The sequence below is a fragment of the Brassica oleracea genome, chromosome C4, assembly GCF_000695525.1.
Source record: "Brassica oleracea var. oleracea cultivar TO1000 chromosome C4, BOL, whole genome shotgun sequence".
Taxonomy (NCBI): Eukaryota; Viridiplantae; Streptophyta; class Magnoliopsida; order Brassicales; family Brassicaceae; genus Brassica; species Brassica oleracea.
In genome coordinates, this window is record NC_027751.1 from 5,022,427 (window position 1) to 5,043,973 (window position 21,547).

Genomic DNA, 21,547 nt, shown 5'->3' on the forward strand with positions numbered 1-21,547 from the left:
CTCTGTATCCTATTGCTAACTATACATCTGTTTCTATGTTCAATAAACAACAACGGAATCAGTACCATCAACATTCAAAGAAGCGGTGCGTGATCCCAATTTTAATAACGCTATGAAGACGGAGGTTACTGCTCTTGAAGATCAACACACGTGGGATGTTACAAAGCTTCCTCCAGGAAAGAAAGCAATCAGCTGCAAGTGGATATTCTCATACAAGTATCGGGCAGACGGCACTATGAAACGTCCAAAAGCTCGCCTTGTGGCCTGTGGAAATAGACAGAAAGAAGGCAGAGACCATAAAGAAATTTTTGCACCTGTGGCTAAGATGAATACGATGCATTTTCTCCTTGCTCTAGCAGCGGCAAATCGATGGGAGTTACATCAAATGGATATTCATAATGCATTCTTACATGGCAATTTAGAGGAAGAAATATATATGAGAATGCCTCCTGGTTTTCAAACTGATGATCCAACTAAAGTTTGCCGTCTTCGCAAGTCTCTCTACGGCCTCAAACAGGCCCCGAGGTGTTGGTTTTCTAAGCTAAGCAAAGCCTTACTCGCGTTTGGGTTTGTTCAGAGTTATGAGGATTACTCTTTGTTCTCTCTTATTCAGGACGATGTCTGTCTCCATATCCTTGTGTACGTGGATGACTTTATTATAGCTGGGAACGACATTTCAGTCATCCAACGCTTCAAAAATTATCTCGGCAAGTGCTTCAAAATGAAGGATTTGGGCAAGCTCTAGTATTTCTTGGGTTTGGAAGTTGCAAGAGGACCGCAGGGAATTTTTGATTCACAACGGAAGTATGCTCTTGACATCATCACTGAATGTGGGTTACTTGGTGCGAAGCCTTCTCCTGTGTCCACAGAGCTGAATCACAAGCTTGCCCTTGCGACAGGAACTCTGTTGGATGACCCGAGCAAGTATCGTCGGCTGATTGGACGTCTTATTTATCTTACATTTACGAGATCGGAGCTAAGCTACATTGTTCATATATTGTCACAATTTATGCAAAAGTCACGTGCAGAGCATTGGATCGCGGCTTTACGAGTGGTACATTATCTGAAGGGGTTTCCTGGTCAGGGCATCATGCTCAAGTCCGCCTGTGATATGCGTTTGACGGCATATTGTGACTCTGATTGGTCGGCTTGTCCCATTACTAGACGTTCTTTGAGTGCGTATGTGGTTCTACTTGGGGATTCTTTGGTCTCTTGGAAAACTAAGAAACAACGTACGGTCTCAAGATCATCTGCAGAAGCAGAGTATCGGTCCATGGCTGATGCCACATGTGAGCTCCAATGGATGCAGAGGCTATTGACGCAGTTCGTTTTTCAACATCGACGCCCAATGAGGCTATTATGCGACAGTCAGTCCGCGATTCACATTGCCAAAAACCATGTATTTCACAAGAGGACGAAACACTTTGAAAATGATTGTCACAAAGTTAGAGATGCGGTTCAGGCTAGGCTGCTCACTCCGGAACATATCTCTACGAAAGAACAACCAACAGACCTGCTCACCAAATCGCTGCCTACTCCTACGTTTCAGTACCTTCTTTTCAAGTTGGGCATTCAAGAAACTTCATTCCCAACTTGAGGGGGAGTATTATGATTATGATAATGATACACTCCTGGTTCAATGGGATTTATGTTTATCTCGGGTTACCTAGTCCTAGTAGAATACGTTATGCGATGTATATATATACTTGATCACGTTAATGAATAAGAACAAGCTTCTACATAATATTTCATGACGATCTAGGGATCTAGAAAAAAAAGTAAGACGACATAATTGAAAAATAGACGATAGAGAAATGATATTCGACAAAACTCCAAAAAGCTCTGTCGGTCCTGTTTCTGGTTGATTGCTCTCATGAGCATCTGTAAATTTGATCGAAGTCAGATCTTGGTGATTCCTAGGGAGGAAGCGTGGTGACAACCAATTTTTTTATGAAACGTTTTAAAAGTGAGCTTCCAAAAACTTTTGAAAGCTTCCGATTCCAATTAAAATTCCAAAATAAAACACGGATAATGAGTAAACATGCACATATCCATTACATACAGATTCTGGAATTTTAGTGTAGAAACTATAAACAATTCTTAGCAAAAAAAAAAAAAAACTATAAACAATTTAGTAAGGTTAATTTTAATAAAACAAAATTCTAACAAATTTGAAAGCTTTTGTCTATGTAAATTATTTTTAACTTTTAGGAGTAGAGTAATATAGACGAAAGTTTCACTTGATTATACCCAAAACCGCACTTATTACATTCTATGTTAGATAAACTCCCACACTGGGATAAAATGCACACATCCGTTACAAGAGCAATACAAGGCCTGATGTCAAAAAAGAGCAATACAAGGCCCACAAAACAAGTTGGGCTTCAATAACTTTCTGGCCCAAACTTTGTATGCACTATATGAATTGTCTGGGAAACGTTCTCCATTGCCGTGATTTCCCTTTTCTTTTTCTTAGTGTTCTTTATTCATTCTCTACTGTTGTTGAAACTTTAGGGTTTAAATCTCGCGACCAAAATCTCCCTCTTTCTCCGGTGAGACAAAGGTACAAATACATTTCTGATTAAGTTTCTTATAGTTTTTCTCTCTTCTTTTGGTTATTGATCTTTGAATGTTATAATAATTGATACTTTAATGGTTTAATTTTACACTAACAAAGAAGACAGAATCAAATGCTGTTCGATTAACATGTTTTTAAGACACTCACTGCATCAAAGTTTACATTTTTATTTAAAACTCTTATCAAAGCTGAAGTCAAAATTGTGGTTACAGAGATGGGAACCATAGACTTTGGTGCTGCTGCTTCAGGTGAAACCTCCATCGCTGATCTCAGCGGTCAAGTTCACCAGGTTCCTTGCTGCATTAGATTCGACGGTGCTGCTCAAGTTTCCAACTATTTCAAGCCTAAGTCCAGTGGTAATAGAAGAAACATATTTTGTGTGATTCTGTATTCAGTTGTTACTTTGTGTGGCGAGATCAAGAGTGGTGTGATTGATTGTAGAGGTTGAAGTTGATGGAGTGAGAACGGAAGAAGCTCATTTCAGAGGGAGGAAGTTGCAGGGAGCAACTATCTCAATGCCTAGTGGCTACTCTGGTACCCTTCTTTCTCTTCTTTCTTAGTTCTGTGTGATATGTATGTTCTATAAGATTGTTCTTGATGTTGCAGAAGTTGTGTGTTTATTTTACTCACTATTCATTAGCAATTGGCATGTTTATATGTTGTTTATCATCCCCCTCAGGCTTTGTGCTTGGACAAGCGAGTAATAAGAACGCCAATGGAAAGAGAAAGGCTTGTAGTGACGAAGAGGAGAATCCGTGTTGGGAAGTGAAGGCCAAGTTCGATAAAATGACGTACTGGAATCATGATACTCTTCCTTCAAAAGACGATACTATCTTGCGGTCTTTCCATTGGTTCAGCATTGCAGAAGCGGTGAGTATTGTACAGTTCCTATCCACACCTCTCTCTATTCACTGGTTCATAAGAGTTTCATGCGGTCTTGTTTTGGTTGTTTTTAACTTGCTCGAAAACATTGGGTTTTGACTGCAGCTGCATAAGCCAGTGACAGTTGAAGACTTGGTTGCAGTAACGGATGGTGGAGTGTGATAAAAACATCAAATGTCATTAACAGATTTGGTTGTTGAAGAAAAAATGTTATGAAACAAGTATCAGTAGGTAGATCTTGACATTAAATTCTCAAGGCTTGTTGTGTTAGTAAACATTTTAAACTCTAAAACTTAACATATTAAAGTTTCAAATTACTTGAAAATGTTACAAAATAATAATAATGATTGTAAACAAAATACATTGCAACTAAATTATAAATTAAAATATAGAAAATAGAACACATTAAGTTATAGTCTCGGGTATTTATGTTTGTAGGTTGAGTATGAATTGGTTTTTGTCGGATCAGTTATTTTTAGGTTTGGTTATATTCAGATCAGTTCTTTTTTATTCCAGTTCATTCGGGTAAAGAAATTTTAGATCCAAGTAGATACATGTAAATGTTGGTTCAGTTTCGGGTCAAAAAAATTGGGTCGGTTCTGGTTTGGATTTTCGGAAGGGGATAAAATGTTCAGGCCTAGTTGTGCATACAAATAGTTTTTGTTTGAAGAAAACAAGATTTTGATTGAAACAGTCATTTAAATAAACTTTCTTTGGAAACCAGATTTACACAACAAAGGAAAAAAAGCCACAAGGGGAAGCTAGTGAGCAAGAACATATACAAAAGCATATCATATCTTTGTTTGACCCAACAAACATTTTATCTTCAAGCTTTGTAGTAGGTGAGGTATACACTGAAGTGTAGAATAGTGTCTTGACCATCAGTGATATGCTGGTTGTTCTGATTATGCAGAGTTTCCACTATAGCATACCCTTTAGCATGCTCAAACTTCCCCGTCCCGCCGATAACCGCAATCTGAGAAGCATGAGAGGCGGTCCTGTGAACACCAAAGAAGCTAATGGCATCGTCCAAAGTGTCATGATGGTCATGCTCTCTGTCTAGCAGCACAGTCAGAGAAAGCGTCTGACTCGTCCCATCCAAGGAGCTAGCCAGGTAAAAGCCCTGAGCTTTCCCTATAACAGCTGAGCCGAGCTCGTGGCTTTCGGTTAGCTCATCGTCCACAACGGTTATGGTTCCAAACATGAGATGCTGGAGAGCAGCACCGGGAGGGAGGTTTCCCGCGGTTACAAAGGGGAGACTGTTGGTGCTGAGGGCGTCGTTGGAGTTCCCGTTAGTGTTTTGGATCACTGTGCTGGTTTGAGCGCCGCCTAGGCCGGTGAGAAGTGGGGCTGTGTTTGGGTTAATGACGCTGTTGATGTTGTTTGAGTTGACTAGTGGGACTCCGTTGTCTACAGGGAAGATGCTGTTGCTGGCCTTTGAGAATGGTATGCCGTTCACCTCGGTTTGTGCTACTATTCCAGTGACCACACGTGCTGATGGGTGTGACCCTCCTAGGACGTCGTGCATAAAGAACTCTAGTAATGGCTCGTGTCCAGCCCCTGCTGGACCAGATGGGAGTGTAGTTGCTGGTGCAGGTTCTTCCTCAGCTTCTGTTGGAGCAACGGTTGGGATTTGGTTGGTAGGGACTAACTGAGACTGAGGTTGGATCTCATCAAGAAGCCTAGCTGAGTTGATGACTGCGAGGAAGTTGGCGGATATGAGGAAGAGAAGGATGGTTATGTGATGAGCTTTGGCCATTTTGGTCTCTTATTTGGATTCTCAAGTTGTTTTATGTTTTGTGTGGTGTGTTTGATGTTTAATGAGGAATGGATTAATGGGTTTATATAAAGAAGCCATTGGAGAATTTGGTTAGTGTTATTGTGAATGGAGTTATTGAAGTGGAGTTGTTGCTGCTGCTGCTGATGTGCTTTAGTTAAGATTGAGAGTCAACTAAACCTCTATTTTAGTACTTGAATTAGCTAATGATTTGTGACTTCATGATTTCTCTACTTTATATGTTACAACCTGATAAGAAACAAAGTCCATAAATCATTAATGCTTTTTTAGAAAAACATTCATTTCTTATATTATAAAAAAAATTATGGGATCAGTAATTTTACAATTCTTCATATTCATATTATATTTCCACCATACTTAACTGTTTTACGTATATCATTACACTTATCTTACTAATATTGGGATGATTAAAATTTATAAACAACTAATAAATCAGTATTTTTCCGCCCCCTTAAAGCCTCAGCCCATAAGATATCATAATCGACCCAATAATAAAGCCTACAATCAAAGCCCAGATAAACATAAACCTAAAGCTCGACCCAAAGTCTTACCCATCGTCATATTCATATTCTTTTCTAGGGTTTCTAATCTCTTATAACAAAGAAAAACACCCGAATAAGTTAAGGGAAGCTAAAAGCCTAAAAACTTTGTCTAAAAGACTAATCTGTGGTTCTCTATCAACAAAACCAATGCGTTTCTATTTGAAACTCTGTGTATACCTTCCCAAAGTGACCTTCAATAACATGAAAGTCTAGATCCTTAATTTTTCTTTTTTTTTTTTTGGCTTCGAAAGTTAAAGATCGCACATCAAAGATTTAGTGAATTGTTAATCAGATGACGACGTCATTCTCTCATATACAATGTGATATGCCAGTCGAAAACAGCTATGTGGCTAATTGTTAATAAGATGGCGACGTCATTCTCTCGAATACAATGTGCTATACCAGTAGAAAACAACTATATGGCTACCACGTATAGAACTCGTAGACAAAAGAAACAGTTGTGCGTTGATGTGTAGGGTGTAAGAAAACGGGTATATACATGCGACCGATGAAAACCATATGAAAGAAAACATACAATAATATGTGATTATGTGTAAGATTGAGTTGATAAACAGTCGGTGGCAACTGATTATTTGAAAAATAGTAGGAATGATCAAATATTATTTAGTTAGTTATATAGAGAATTTGCAGTATATATACAAAAGTTTTAGTTGATAAAAGAAAGATTGATGCACTTCCTTTCTAGTCACAAATAGCCTAAACGCAGCATACCAGAGAGATATCGTGAGTTTTTGGTTAAGGGCATCATCATCAGCATCAACAGAGAGAGATTCCATTAAATTTTTCAAATTGTAATGATTTTACTATTTTTAAATAAGTGACAGGTTACATGAATTTTTGAAAGTCATGTTGTAATCTTTTACCTCTAGCTATCCTTATTTTTCTTATTTTTGTTTTGTTTTTGATGTTATTTTATAATTAAAGACTTGGACGAAAAACTCCCGATGTAAAATATTTTTTTTTTGCTAATAAAACGAAATATAGTATGTGTCAATTCGGGCTTAATAAATTACTTTGGGGGAGAAGGACAGATTTTGAGAAATTCTGAATAATTATTTGTTTTATAGGCGAGAGTTGACTTTCTAATTTTTTTTAAACTTCTTCTCATTCCGTTTTTCACTGAATTGATTCAACCATACACATAAAATAAAGTGTTGTTGTCATTAGTAATAAGTAATGACAACAGTCAAAATCGAGAGCTCAACGTGATTCATGTTCCAAGCTCGTTGAAACAATCTCTTTCCTAGATATATGTGTTGGATGGGAGTTAACATTTTAGAGTATGGCTTTGTAATCTTATTACTCTTTCGTAACGGGTTACTCTTGCACTCGGTTGACAAAACCAAACTAGATCAGAAATAACGCAACCGATATTCAATCTCTCTATCAAAAGACCTCTAAATCGCTGACCGGTTTTAAATAAGCACGTAGAATATTGCTGGTCTTTATAAAAAAAAGCTTATTGCTGGTCGCTATCAAAAGACCTCTATCAAATAGCTTATTGCTGGTCTTTATAAAAAAAAAGCTTATTGCTGGTCTCTGATTTGCTTGTCAGCGTTGATAAAGAAATCGTGGCTACATATATACTCCACTGACTTTGTTAGGTCATATACCTTATTCAGTGGTGGAGGCAGAATTGACTTTCACAAGAGTCAATATGAATATAATCAAATGATATTGAGGTGTATTTTGTATATGTTTATGTTATTTGCATTTGGTAGATAAATATACATAAAAATGTTCTGTATGTCATTAACTCATTTGCGAGTACATATTGATATATAATGAGTTAATGACATACAGAAGGTTTGAAAAACACATATAAAAATACAAAATACACATACATCTTGAACACGAGCTTAATTACAGAAACCTTATTACATATACAAATTTGCCAATAATCAAATGGGTCAACTAACAAACCTTTATAGAGGGAGAAACTAAGAAAGATGCAAACATATTGAAAGAAAATTACATTATATTTTTCAAAAATAAAATAAAATTGAATTATAAGAAAAACAGAAGGCAGGTGTGAAAAATGATCTGAAAGAGATAAATATACATATTATTATCTTTGGTTTCACTATTTACAAATTGAATTATATATGCAAGTTGTAGTTACATATTAATACTAGGTATCACTTGTCCTTAAGAATTAATACAAAAAACTAGAGCTTAATCCGCGCACCTGCGCGGGTTTTGATTTTGATTGCGGGTTTTGATTTTGATTTTTTCTTTTATAAAATTTTAATGTTTTTTTTAAATGCATATGTTATTTGGATATTTTTAATTTCTTATGAACTTACCCAGACCCGGAAAGAGACTCAAACCCCGTTCAAAAATTTATAATACTCAAATGGAGTTTAATTTTAAAATTCAAAAAACCTGATATCCAAAAAAATTGATTTATATTCGAATGGACTTGGATGTCTATGTCTAACTGATTATGTACACACAAAAAAATTGTTAACCGATTTGAATTATTGTCACGAATGAAACAATTTCGTAAAAAAACTGTAAAATTATTAGGTTTAACACATAAAATAAATGATGTTCAAAGACTATAGTAAATACAATTAGTGAAGTAGCTAAGAAGAGTGCAAAAATGAAAATATTATGTAAAATACTTTAAAATAGGTAATTATTGTTTTATGATTTTTAATAAATGATGTCGAATTAATTAGTAAAAACAATAAATGAAGTAGTTAAAATTAGTTAAAAAAAGAATGAAAATCCTCAAGAAACAACTTAAAAAATATGTAAGTATTATTTTCTACTTCACTTTTAATAGAATAGATTATGTTGTGATATAAAAACGAACTAATATCAGAAGTACAACAAACATGATAGAAGATAGTTTTTTAGAGGTAATTAATATCTTTATGACTTATATGAAAAAAAAGTTGTAGACTGCACATATAACATTTAGGAAAATAATATATCCTTGCGATACCATTGGACTTACTGAGGCCTAGCTCTATGTGACGTGACTGAACATTGGATTTTAAAACTATATCTGTAATATATATGTGAATCGAAAGAAATATGTAGACTGCACATATAACATAGGACTTGGGGTCATAATATTTTTGGTTTGATCTTACGATAAGAATGAATGATTTTGATATTGATTTAGTAGAGAAGTGAATCATGTTTTTTGGAAAGCTATAATTTCGATAACAATGATTTAGTTGATACTATTTATTAACTGAAAAAAAACAAACATTAATATAGGTAAGTTCCATAATTACTTTGTAGCATGATAATGTAAATAACTTTGAAAATTAACGGTTATTTTTTATTGCTACTTCTCTTTTAATAATAGAGATAATTTAAGTATTTAGTTCCATAGATTTACATAATGAAATTATTTTAAGATTCAGAAATATTTGAAAGTTTCATTATTCTAACCCCACAACTAAAGTTGACGTTATCACAAACTCCTATATTTTAATAAGACAATCAACAAAACGCCTATATATTCGGTCAATTTATTTGTATAGTTTTTATAGTATCTACAAAACAACTTCATTTTTAAAATTTAAAAACATTAAATTTAAAATTTCAGAGTATTTTTCTACAAAAAAAAGAACTTGAAATTTAACTTTGAAAATCTTATATTTTACATTGTAATCTTTACTATAGATAAAAGTTTATTATAACCATAATTTTTTATATAACCATAAAACATACAATAAGGATAGTCTATTAACAATGAAATATTACATTAATGTAGTAGAAAATTAAAGATAAAAATAAATTATTTTTAAAATTTTAAATTAAATAGAGAATTATTTATTACAATTTCTCAAAAATATAATCAATCAATACATTTTGTAATGATAAATGAGTCTTTTTCTTTTTATTTGTTGATTTCAAAGTACGTTTTTTCATTTTAATGTTGTTTTGTATTATATTTTCTTTTAATTTTATTAACATTTCTTGTATAAGCATAATACTGTGAGGATTAAAATGATAAACAAGAAGTTAGTAAGAAGATATATAATTAAAAAGACTGAAAATTTGAAACTTAAGAATAGTAAATCTTAATTTTCACTATTCAAACTTCTAAGTTTAACATGTTAAAGTTGCTATAAAACTTCATATTTGAAGTCCTGAGATGCTTTTACGTAAAGAATTATACCTTTAATACTTTTAACTGTTTGTCTAAATATTTTACATATCTGTAAAAAACTACATGAACGTCATTCGTAGAAATATTACAACGCTTGTCACATGTATATGGAGAAGGGGCTAATCAAATGTTTGTTTTGGTCATGCATCATTGGTTTTTTTTTTTTCTTTAACTGACTTAAAAGATAAGTTAAAGGAAGTCCTGCATCATTTGTTTCGCTCAAATACTGACAAACCATCCCTCTATATCATTACAAAGAATTATAAAAATTTATATTTAAAGTCATGAGATGCTTTTACCTAAAGAATTATACCTTTACACTTTTAATTATTCATTCAAATTATATTTTATATATCTATAAAGAAACTATATATGAATGTCATGCGGAATATTTCAATGCTTACACGTCTAGAGATGCTAATCGAATGTTTGTTTTGGTCATAGGTTTCACTCAAACATAGATTTTTTTCTTTTTTTTTTGGTAAAATACTCACTCAAACATAGATGAACCATCTCTTATATAATGTTCAATGATCTTACATTAAAAAGCTAAGAGGCTCCAATTAAACTCAACCATGGAGAAAATGTCTAAAACTGTTTCTTTCTCTTCCGTTTCTTCTATATCAAACCTTTCAGCTCTTCCTTCTTTCAATTCTATTCCTTCTTTCAATTCTCTTCCAGCTTCTCGACTCAAACAAACCTTTTCTCAGTCCATGATGGAGGAAGCCTTAGAGGCTGCAGAAACAATCATCAAGAAATGGGATCCAAACTCACAGTCCTACACAAAGATCATCTCTATGTTCAGAAACAGCAGAAAAGAAGCCAAAGAGTTCATCAGATGCGTCCGTGACTTACGCAAGGCCATGCACTTTCTTGTCTCCCAAGACTCCAAATCTGACAAGCTAGTGCTTGCACAGAACCTGATGCAAATTGGTATGTCCACGCTGGAGAAAGAGTTCTTTCAGATACTGTCTTCTAACCGAGACCATCTTGATCCTGAATCAGCCTCTGGTCATTCCACAATATCTAGCAATTCAGAGTTCGAAGTTGTTATGGAAAATGATGATGATGAATATGATGAGTTGAAGAAGGCTGGTGAATCTATCTCTCAGGTAGAGAAAGCCTCGGCTCTGGTGATGTCAGACTTAAAGGTCATAGCAGAGACCATGATCAGCTGTGGTTATGGTAAAGAGTGCATAAAAAGCTATATGTTGATCAGAAAGTCAATCGTTGATGAAGGGCTACACTTGCTTGGCATTGAGAAGGTCAAGACCTCTCAGTTTCAAAAAATGGACTGGGGAATGCTGGAGCATATGATCAAGAACTGGATCAAATCTGCAAAGATTGGAGTCACAGCACTCTTACGAGGAGAGAAGCTTCTATGTGATCATGTCTTCTCTGTATCCATTACAATAGGACAGTCTTGCTTTAACCAGATAGCCAAGGAAGCAGGACTCAATCTTTTCATGTTCCCGGAGCTCGTCGCCAGTAAGGAGAAGAAACCACACCATGAGAGGATCTTCAAGCTGATGGATCTCTATGCAGCTATCTCTGACCTTTGGCCAGACATAGAAATGATATTCAGCTTTGATTCATTAGCTTCTGTGAAAACTCTTGTCCTATCAACGCTCAAGAAACTCAAGGACTCCATCCACACGTGTCTAAAGGAGTTTGAGGTGACAATACATAAGGATTCTTATAAAGAACTTACTCCTGAAGGAGGAGTTCACAAGCTGACTCGGACAAGGATGAGTTTCATATCATCGTTGTCAGAATACAGCCGTGTCTTGTCTGAGATCCTTGCAGAGAATCCTCTTAAGAGAAACACTCGTTTGCTAGAATATTACTTCACGTCTCCAATCTTGGAAGATGAACATGTAAACAACCACGCGTTCTCGGTCTATCTAGCTTCTCTCGTACTTGTTTTCCTATGCAAGCTAGACACCAAAGCAGAGAGTTACAAGGATGTGTCTCTCTCTTATATCTTCCTTGTGAACAACCTTCAGTTTGTGGTTATTACCGTTCGTTCAAATCGCCTCAAGAACCTCCTCGGAGACGATTGGCTCACCAAGCACGAAGCAAAACTCAAAAGCTATGCTGCAAAATACGAGATAGCAGCTTGGACTAATGTTTTCGCATCTTTACCAGCGAAAACCAGTACCAAGCTATCACCAGAGGAGGCCACAACATGTTTTAAGAGATTCCACGCATCATTCGCAGGAGCATACATGAAACAATCATCTTGTGTCATAGAGGATGCAAAGCTTAGGGACGAGCTTAAGGTTTCAATAGCAAGGAAACTTGTACCGGAGTACAGAAAGTTCTACGAGAAGTACTTGCTAATGCTGAGACAGGACAGAAACATAGAGACGTTGGTGAGTTTTAAGCCTGATAACTTGGAGAACTACCTCTCAGATCTTTTCCATGGAACAACAATTATCAGTGGCTCTTCTCATTCTGCTTCTTCTTCTTTGTCTTCTTCGTCTTGTTGCTCAATTGGATGTGTAAAAAACTAAAGCTCACAGTTAGAAGATTGTCTCAGAGAGAATATTGATGCATACAAGTTTCATGATTGATGCACTTCCTTTCTTGTCACTATCTTCTGTTAAACTAACGTAAACGCAACATATGAGAGAGCTTATTGTGAGTTTTGGTTAAGTTATTGTGCTGGTAATATTTTTCTGTCAATAAAACTAAATATTAATTTGGGGTTAATAAATTATTTGGAAGAAAATTTGGCTTTCTAATCAACTATACTTGTTTTATAGGAAAGAGTTGACTTTCTAAGGTTTTAATTTGTTCTGGTTCTGTTTTTCGCTTTTAGCTGAATTGATTGAACCATAAACATAAAATAAACACATCTTCTTCACTAATAAAGTAGACTTTTATCCTTCATTTGGGTCAAATGATGACACGTGTCATTCATACATTAGCTGCGTTTCTTTTTGTTTGGGATGTGCGGTTTTGTAATAATTTTCATTTGGGCTTTAAACATTTCGAGCCCACTAATTAATAAATATTTCTTCCTCGCTTTGTTTTAGAGCGATAGACTTCTCCGACGAGCTCCAGGGTCTTTGAACAACGCCGAACTTTTTGATTTCTTATCCGTAACCGACTCACGTTATGACTATAAATATCCACAATAACAGCCATGAACATCACAGCTTGGACGAGATCAAGGAGAATAGCCTGTTCTACTAACCGATTATTGCAATGGTGAATGCCTTCATCCTCCTTGCCCATTTGAAAGTCGGGCGCTGCTCCAACACTGCGGAAGTTTGTTTTGCTGAGGTTTTGGGCATTTCAATGATTCTCACAGATTCATTATTGGAGAGAAGATCCCACATCGGAAATATGAAAGGGACTTGAGTAATAGATAAGGGACTTGGGCCAATCCACTAATTGCCAATTGGTTTTAAGTTGAAAGCCCAAGAAACTTATGGTATCAGAGCGGGCCCAATACTCTGACCCATTAATCCGGCCCAAACAGTGGCCTGGTCATCTCATTAGCTGATGGTCCATAGAAGGCTCAGTTCCGCCGAGATCGTTAGAAAATAAAGCATGATTTCAGAGGGGGTATGATGGATTCTGCGAGATTAATGGTTATACGCACCATTATTTCGAGGGAGGGTATTGGAGAGAAGATCTCACATCGGAAATATGAAAGGGACTTGAGTAATATATAAGGAACTTGGGCCAATCTACTAATTGCCAATTGGTTTTAAGTTGGAAGCCCATAAAACTTATCATTCATTACAGTCATCCTCTCAAGAGAAGGTCACAAATCTCAACCAACCATTGACACCTCTCTCAGCTATAGCTTAGCGAATTGAAGCTAGAACGTTGCAGTAACATTGTACTTGCAGACTTTTTCGTTTTTAGCGAAGTTCAGAGTGTCGACATGCTGCTTTTGGATGATATGGTCAGGGCTGGCTTATTAGGGGGACAATCGGTACGATCGCCCCGGGCCCCGTGTTCCCCCGTATAATAATAATTAAGGGGCCCAATTTTATATAACTTTATATTTTTAAATAAAAAAAAATTATAAATATAATAAATAAACTGAAAAGGGCCCAAAATTATTTGATATGTATATATTTTTATTTTATTACTAATTAAATTTTAAAAATATTTTAAACATTATTGGCATATAAATTTTAGAGAGTAATTTTTTTTTATTTTTGTTCTAGGGCCCCTAACAGTGTTGAGCTTCCCTGGATAAGGTATTATTAAATCATTACCATCACAAAGCTTTTCCGACTTTCATTCTTAAATTAAAAATGTAAATCTTCTTCTCCTAGAGGTATTTTTCATTCTAGCCTCGGTAATTGTCTATAGGCTGAAAAACATATGAAATCAGTCCTCCAACAGTCTTTAGTATATGTCATATGTTCCATGCATGCTTACTCGATTCTCTACATTGTTTTGCTTGGCATGTACACTGAATACTCTGTTTTTTTTTTCGTTGGTTTGACAGTGTCTGAAGCATCAAAGGAAATGGAAGAGTGATCCCAATTACACAAAGTCATGGTATGACAGAGGTGCATAGATCTAATCTACCAAGCTGAAAAATACAGGAAGGGAGCACGTTAAAAGTATGTCTTTCTCTTATTTTGAAACCTTGGTTATATTGTTGACAGATGAAAAAATCGTGTTTTTTTGTTTGTTTTTGTTTTGAGCTTGTTTTAGTTTCTAACTTTTCCCGTTTCTTTAAATGTGATGTAAGACGCACAATGCTAAGGCGTGTATGGATAGACCGTGAACTCGACTATGATGGCAAGAGGGACAGATGGAATGGGTACGATCCTTCAACCTATCATCTTTATGAAGGAAAAGAGGATGCGCGAAGAAGTATGAGTCTACATGTCCACATATGTCTCTCTAATTGTTTGCATTAATGTCACATACCGTGTTGTGTCTTGTGTGCAACAGCCGGCAGTGTCTCCGCAAGTGGGATGCAGTAAATTGGTGTATAGAAGCTCGAGACTGTAATGGTGGACGCAATATGCTTTAGCACCTTCACAAGTTTCCTCATAGTCCAGAGCTAATCCCACGTAACTCATTGGCATGCAGACTTATTTTCGTTTGCTGCCACGCATAACTTAGTTCTCTCAGTTAAAGTTTTATAAATAAGGATTTAGATATTTGGTCCACCATAAAGTTTAAGATCGTGTGCCTCCCTTTTTTTGAAACTCATGTGTGACGTCTCCCTTTTCATTATGTTACTTTTTAATCTTTCTCATATTTAATATGAAATTCACATTTTGACAAAAACAAAACTCTAGGAGACACTTGGAAAATTAGTTTAAGTTTCGAGGTGATTGGCAAAAAAGTAATCAGCACCTTTAAAAAACAACAATGGTAAGGTAATCCCACTCAAAAGTAAACTATTGCAAGGTAGTTCCACTCAGAGTCATTAATTTAACATGTGCTACTCACCTGTATCAATAGAATGTTGAAGTCATTAATAAGAAGAGTTCTCACAGTCACATTAAAAAAATAAACGCTTCAAGGATCCAACTATCTTAGGCAGATGGAGATGCTTAACATGGGTTCTAAAAAAAAAAAGCCAAAAAAATAAATGAAAAAAAGGCAAATTAGACAGAATCGATGTCTAAATGAGGAGTTTTGGAGCTGCTAAGAGCAAATCCATTGGGGAGTACTTAGCCCAAGAGGCCCTTAAAAACAAAATAAAAATAAATGAGAAAGTCTGAATTAATGAAGTACCGCTCTCTAAATTGGGCTTTCTAGGTTCGGTAAGGAGCCCTAACGTGGCACCTTCTCGTTGGATCGTGATGTCTCTCTCCTTCCTCGCGAGAAAACCGAAGAGAAGAGTTTGTTTCTCGACTTCTCCGTCTTCGACTTCTCCGTCTTCTCTCTGGGCGAGCTCCGCGACGTCTCCGCCGGCGTCTCTGAATCGACTAGTGTCGTGTCTCTCTCGGCGTCCCTATCTCGAACACGGTCGTCTCTCTCTCAACCTCGGCGTCTCTGTCTCGATTTCTCAATCTTCTCTCTCTCGGTGACTTTCATCCTCGACTTCTCCGTCTTCTCTCTCTGTCGAACCTCGTCGACTCTCTCTCGAACCTCGTCGTCTCTGTCTCAACCTCTCCATCTTCGCTCTATCGGTGACTTTCATTCTCGACTTCTCCGTCTTCTCTCTCTCTCTCTCTCGAATCTTGTCGATTCTCTCTCGAACCTCGTCTGGAATCTCGTCTCCATCTCCTTATCGGTAAGAAAGCATTCATTTTTCTGATCTTTATGTTACTGCTGTCTCGATTTTGTTTCTGCGGTTTGGTTTATCTCCCATTCTCTGTTCGTGATTCATCTGTTTTGTCTTCTTCTTCCACAGGTTATGAAGTTCAGAAGACAGAAGCTTCAAAAGAAGGCACCACTGAGGGAAGGAGTCAGTCCGGATTGAAGATGAAGAAGAAACAAGATAAGTCAGAACATTCTTGTCTTTTAAAATTGATGTCGTTGGTGATTGTTTGATAATATTGAGGACGGTGAAAACTGTTAGATTACTAGTACATTGTTTCTGGAAATCGAAATGCTTAAGTTTAATTTTTCCTCTGTTTTTTTTTGTTTATCTGATTATAGAGAGAAAGATTTTAATTATTCTTTGTTTGTTGGTTGTGTGTTAGGGTTGAGGATGTCCGTGGAAGAAAGGCAACGGGGAGGACTTAAAGCATGATCACATCAAAGCTTCTGTCTATCATTTCACAGCTGAGAAGAGGTAAATTGTCTTTCCTGTCTAAGTAGATTTAGCTGTAAGTGGTTGGGAATTAAATGATCTTTTAGGCTGCGTGGTAGATTTAGGCTGCTTGGTAGATTTAGATGAACTCTTGTCATTAAAACTTGAACAACCTAAAATTAACTCTTGCCATTTAAAACATCTCCAACTTCAAACTTTAAACTTTCCATCAATAATTGTCATTAAAACTTGACATTAAAGCTTCAACAACAAGCCAACTTTAACTTCTATAAACTATGACTCCAAATCTATTTCCTTCTCCAAAACTTTTATCTTCTCCAAAACAATTTCTTTCTATTATGTTCTTTCTTTTATGCTTTCAAAAGCTCTGTTCCAAAACTCGTATGGATCCTTATATTCAACAATGTAGCTTTCAAAACCTCTTGAACAGTCAACAACCCAACAATCAGTGGAATGAGTCTGTTGAGTCTGTCTCTGCGTCTGTCCCTCGTGAGCCTTATCAGTCTTTCCCTCGTGAGTCTTATCAGTCTGTCCCTCCTGAGTCTGTCTCTGCGTCTGATGCCTCTGTTCCCAATGGCAATGATGATGGCAATGAAAACGCAAAGACTGTGACTCCTGAACGTAAAGAGAGGCGTAAGTGGTCACCAACAGAAGATGGTGTGCTGATAAGTTCTTGGTTGAACACTTCCAAGGATGCATTGGTGGGGAATGAGCAGAAGGCAAGTGCATTTTGGAAACGAATTGCGGCTTACTATGCTGCGAGTCCCAAGCTAGCTGGTGTGAAGCCGAGAGCGTACAACAACTGTAAATCTAGGTGGGGGAAGATCAATGAAGCCGTGTGTAAGTTTGTTGGGTGCTTTGAAGCTGCAACGAAACAAAGATCGAATGGACAAAACGAGGATGATGTCTTGAAGATGGCTCACGAAATTTACTTTAATGATCACAAGCAGAAGTTCACAATGGAGCATGCATGGTTAGAACTTCGATACGATCAGAAATGGCTCGGAGCTTCTACTACTAAGGATAAAGTCAAGTCTAAAAGAAGGAAGGTGGATTCCCAGACGGCACAGTCATCATCCTCTGTGCAAGATGGGCATGGAGAGGAAGCGATGACTCGGCCAGTTGGGGTTAAAGCAGCAAAGGGAAAAGGAAAAAAACCAATGAGGAAGCAAGCTACTTGGGAAGAGGAAGAGAAGGAGAGGAAGGAATTAAAGAACATATGGGAGATTAAGCAAGCCGATTTTGCTAACAAGCAAACTCTTAACAAGCAAAAGTTTCTAGATAGCCTCATTACCAAGACTGAACCTTTAACTGAACTTGAAAGTGCCTTAAAAATCAAGCTTATTACAGAGTTTTTAGTTTGAGTCTTATGCTATTTGTGTGTTTATTCTGCTCTCGTGTTTATGCTTATCTCAATTTGTTGTTATGCTTATCTCAATTTATGTATGTTTATGCTTTTGTGTCTATGCGTGTATGCTTTTGTGACATATTAATGAAATTGTATGTTTGTGTTCTGTTGCTCTCGTGTTTATGCTTTTGTGTCTTTATGCTTTTGTGTCTTTACGCGTGTATGCTTTTGTGTCTTTATGCGTTCTGTTGCTCTCGTGTTTGTGCAGGTGACATTGACAGAAGACACAAGCATGTGGAGCATCTCCTTTCTAACGTGATGTCTCTAGCTGGAGAATCAGAGCATGTGGAGCATGTCCTTTCTAACGTGATGTCTAGCTGGAGAATCAGAGCATGTGGAGCATGTCACATAAACAAGGGAATCATATTCTTGTGTTCCCTTTATAAGTTGCACCTCTCCTCTCCTTTCCATTGTGCAAGTTAAAAAAAAAAAAAACATTTGTAAACATTGAGTGTACAAGAACAAAGACCGAAGCTATTTTTCTTAATTCCTTTGCTTATCTTTTCGAGTTTACAAAACAAAGATCGAGTGTATAAAACAAATATCGAGTGTACATTTGTAAACATTCCTTTTCTTTCTCCTCTACCAAAAAAAAAAAAAAATCATTTCCTATATTTTTTCTTAATTTTCTTCAAAATGGCTTATTCTTCTAATAATAATTATGAAGATATGGGCGACGAGCGATTGGATGAAATTTTCGATCAAAAGTTTGAAAAAATTATCAAACGTTATGAAGATCGTCTACAAACATCAACGCCAAAAAACCAACGAGCTTACATTGAAAGAAACCGAGAACAAGGACACATGCAGTTATGGAACGACTATTTTAGTGAAGATGCAACATATCCTTCGCACATGTTTCGACGCCGTTTTCGAATGAACAAGGTTTTGTTCATGCGCATTGTTGATCGTCTCTCGGCTGAAATCCCATACTTTCAACAAAGAAGAGATGCTACTGGAAGACTCGGTCTCTCTCCATTACAAAAAGCAACGGCAGCAATTCGCATGATGGCATATGGTTGCGCAGCTGTGCCATCGACGAGTACCTCCGACTTGCTGAATCTACCGCGCTTTTATGCTTAGAAAATTTTGTTGAAGGAATCATTAATTTATTTGGAGATGAGTATCTACGAAGACCCACTCCAGAAGATCTTCAACGACTGCTCGACATTGGAGAGATACGCAGATTTCCCGGCATGATAGGAAGCATCGATTGTATGCATTGGGAGTGGAAGAATTGTCCGACCGCATGGAAAGGTCAATACACACGTGGATCAGGAAAACCAACAATTGTTCTAGAAGCTGTAGCTTCACAAGATCTCTGGATATGGCATGCGTTTTTTGGACCTCCAGGTACATTAAATGATATCAATGTTCTTGATCGATCACCGGTTTTTGATGATATATTACAAGGTCGAGCTCCAAAAGTTAAGTACGTTGTCAACAGACACAACTACCGGTTGCCTTACTATCTCACAGATGGTATTTATCCAAACTGGGCTACATTTATCCAATCTATTCGAGATCCGCAAGGTCAGAAAGCATCTTTATTTGCTACACAACAAGAACATGTTCGTAAAGATGTCGAGCGTGCTTTTGGAGTTTTGCAAGCTCGATTTGCCATTGTCAAAAATCCAGCTCTTTTGTAGGATAAAATAAAGATTGGAAAGATAATGAGAGCTTGTATCATTCTTCATAATATGATCGTAGAAGACGAACGAGATGGGTACATTCAGTTTGATGTATCAATTTTCCAACAACCGGAATCAAACCGAAGTGCACAAGTCGATTTCAGCTATTCAGATCAGATGCCTACAAATCTCGGGAATGTTATGGGCATGATGACCATTCGGAATGAAGTCCGTGATAACCAAATTCATCAAAGATTGAAGGCTGATTTGGTTGAGAATATATGGCAAAAATTTGGAACACATCAAGATTTCAACTAATCGGTTTTTTCACGTTTACCATTTGTATGAGGTTTATCGGTTGGTCTTTAGCCAGTTTCTAGTTCCATTGTGAGCGGAATCCTTTGGGTTCTGATTCATATCTTCTGCTTGGTTTTATCACTTTCTTTAGAATCTTTTTGTCTTTTCTTCTGATATGGGTTTTCTTCTCTCTGTTAACTTTAGCTGTTTGTTTGCAGAAACTCTATATTGCTTATTGTTGAGCTTGGATGTTATTGGTTAATGGTTAATGCTTCTGTTGTTGTCTTGGTCTGCCCTGCAAGCAAGCAAATGTGTGTTTCAAGTCTTTGTTGTCGTCTTGATTTGTTGTCTTTGTGTCTGATCTTTTTTTTTTTTTGCAGGTGGAACAAGAATACATGTGAGACAAGAAGACATGGGAGTAGACACAAGAAGACATGTGACTAACAGGGCTTAATGCACAAACCATGGTCAAGATCGTCTCCTCATCTCAATAAAGTCTCCCAAAGAAGAAATATCTTCTCTCTTATGTAACATTACGTAGTCACATGATTGTAGTAACAATCTTTCAGTTTTTTCCATTCCTATTATTGTTGTTGGGAAAATTACCCAATATCGATGAGATGAAGATGGGATTAGACAACTAAAAGATTTAAGAAGAAGACTCTTTATAATTTTGGAAAGGGTTTACAAAGATTTTATTTTGAGAACTCTCTCTTACAAATGTTTTCTCTCTTTGTTTTCTTGATGTGGATGATGTTACAAAGGGACTCTACACTCTTATTTATACTAGTGGAGGGTAACTACAAGCTAATTCTAGAGACTTCTCCATCTTCTTTTCTTAAACACTTCAACACACTTCTACACACTTCTCAATCCACACTCTTCTTCTCCTTCTAGATATTTCTTCTTCTTGGACTAAGGCTTGATTTGTTTTGGGCTTAAGGAGGGAACTCCAAAAAATCTCCCCCTTCCCGATTTAGCCCGAAACAATTGCCATACCCGTGCCTTTGCAGCAATCTTCAAACTTCTTGATCGGTAATACCTTGGTCATAAAGTCTGACCAGTTTTCATCGGTGTGTACCTTGTTGAGATGTAGAAGCTTCTCTTCAAGAACTTCTCGAATCCAATGATGCCGAATGTCGATATGCTTCGAGCGAGAGTGAAAGCTTGGATTCTTTGCTAGGTGAATGGTGCTTTGATTGTCACATAGCACAACATACTTATCTTGATTTACTCCCAACTCAAGTAAGAAGTTCTTCATCCATAACATCTCCTTGCACGCTTCCGTTGCTGCGATATACTCTGCTTCTGTGGTGGATAAGGCAACACACTTTTGTAGCTTCGATTGCCAGGAAACAGCTCCCCCTGCAAAGGTAGTCACATATCCTGATATTGACTTTCTTGAGTCTTTATCACCAGCCCAATCTGCATCAGTATAACCGCTTAACTCTAATTTTCCATTGCCAAAACATAGACACTTTTTCGTTGTGCCTCTTAGATAGCGTAGAATCCACTTAACTGCTTTCCAATGCTCCTTTCCTGG

At 36.7% G+C, this 21,547-nt stretch overlaps 4 protein-coding genes across 5 annotated transcripts; 3 read left to right on the top strand and 1 right to left on the bottom strand.

Moving 5' to 3' along the window:
- The first annotated feature begins 2,431 nt into the window (after nt 1-2,431).
- Nucleotides 2,432-3,678, top strand: LOC106339796 (ribonuclease H2 subunit C). Of its 2 annotated transcripts, none has more exons than XM_013778670.1 (5): nt 2,432-2,563; nt 2,767-2,934; nt 3,020-3,112; nt 3,258-3,448; nt 3,566-3,678. In XM_013778670.1, the coding sequence occupies exons 2-5, from the start codon at nt 2,793-2,795 to the stop codon at nt 3,620-3,622; spliced, it is 483 nt and encodes a 160-aa protein (XP_013634124.1). In that variant the 5' UTR covers nt 2,432-2,563; nt 2,767-2,792; the 3' UTR covers nt 3,623-3,678. The 2 variants fall into 2 exon arrangements, with proteins under 2 accessions (XP_013634124.1, XP_013634123.1); XM_013778669.1 differs by having other exon boundaries at nt 2,453-2,563; nt 2,791-2,934.
- A 510-nt stretch (nt 3,679-4,188) lies between these two features.
- Nucleotides 4,189-5,261, bottom strand: LOC106339795 (dirigent protein 9-like). The gene has a single exon (XM_013778668.1). It carries the CDS (start codon nt 5,217-5,219, stop codon nt 4,287-4,289), a length of 933 nt encoding a protein of 310 aa, XP_013634122.1. The 5' UTR covers nt 5,220-5,261; the 3' UTR covers nt 4,189-4,286.
- A 5,162-nt stretch (nt 5,262-10,423) lies between these two features.
- LOC106340398 (exocyst complex component EXO70A1-like) lies at nt 10,424-12,614 on the top strand. The gene has a single exon (XM_013779280.1). It carries the CDS (start codon nt 10,532-10,534, stop codon nt 12,470-12,472), a length of 1,941 nt encoding a protein of 646 aa, XP_013634734.1. The 5' UTR covers nt 10,424-10,531; the 3' UTR covers nt 12,473-12,614.
- A 4,437-nt stretch (nt 12,615-17,051) lies between these two features.
- On the top strand, nt 17,052-20,458 carry LOC106337914 (glutathione S-transferase T3-like). The gene is made up of 3 exons (XM_013777015.1): nt 17,052-17,991; nt 18,285-18,419; nt 20,385-20,458. The coding sequence occupies exons 1-3, from the start codon at nt 17,052-17,054 to the stop codon at nt 20,456-20,458; spliced, it is 1,149 nt and encodes a 382-aa protein (XP_013632469.1).
- Nucleotides 20,459-21,547: the final 1,089 nt, after the last annotated feature.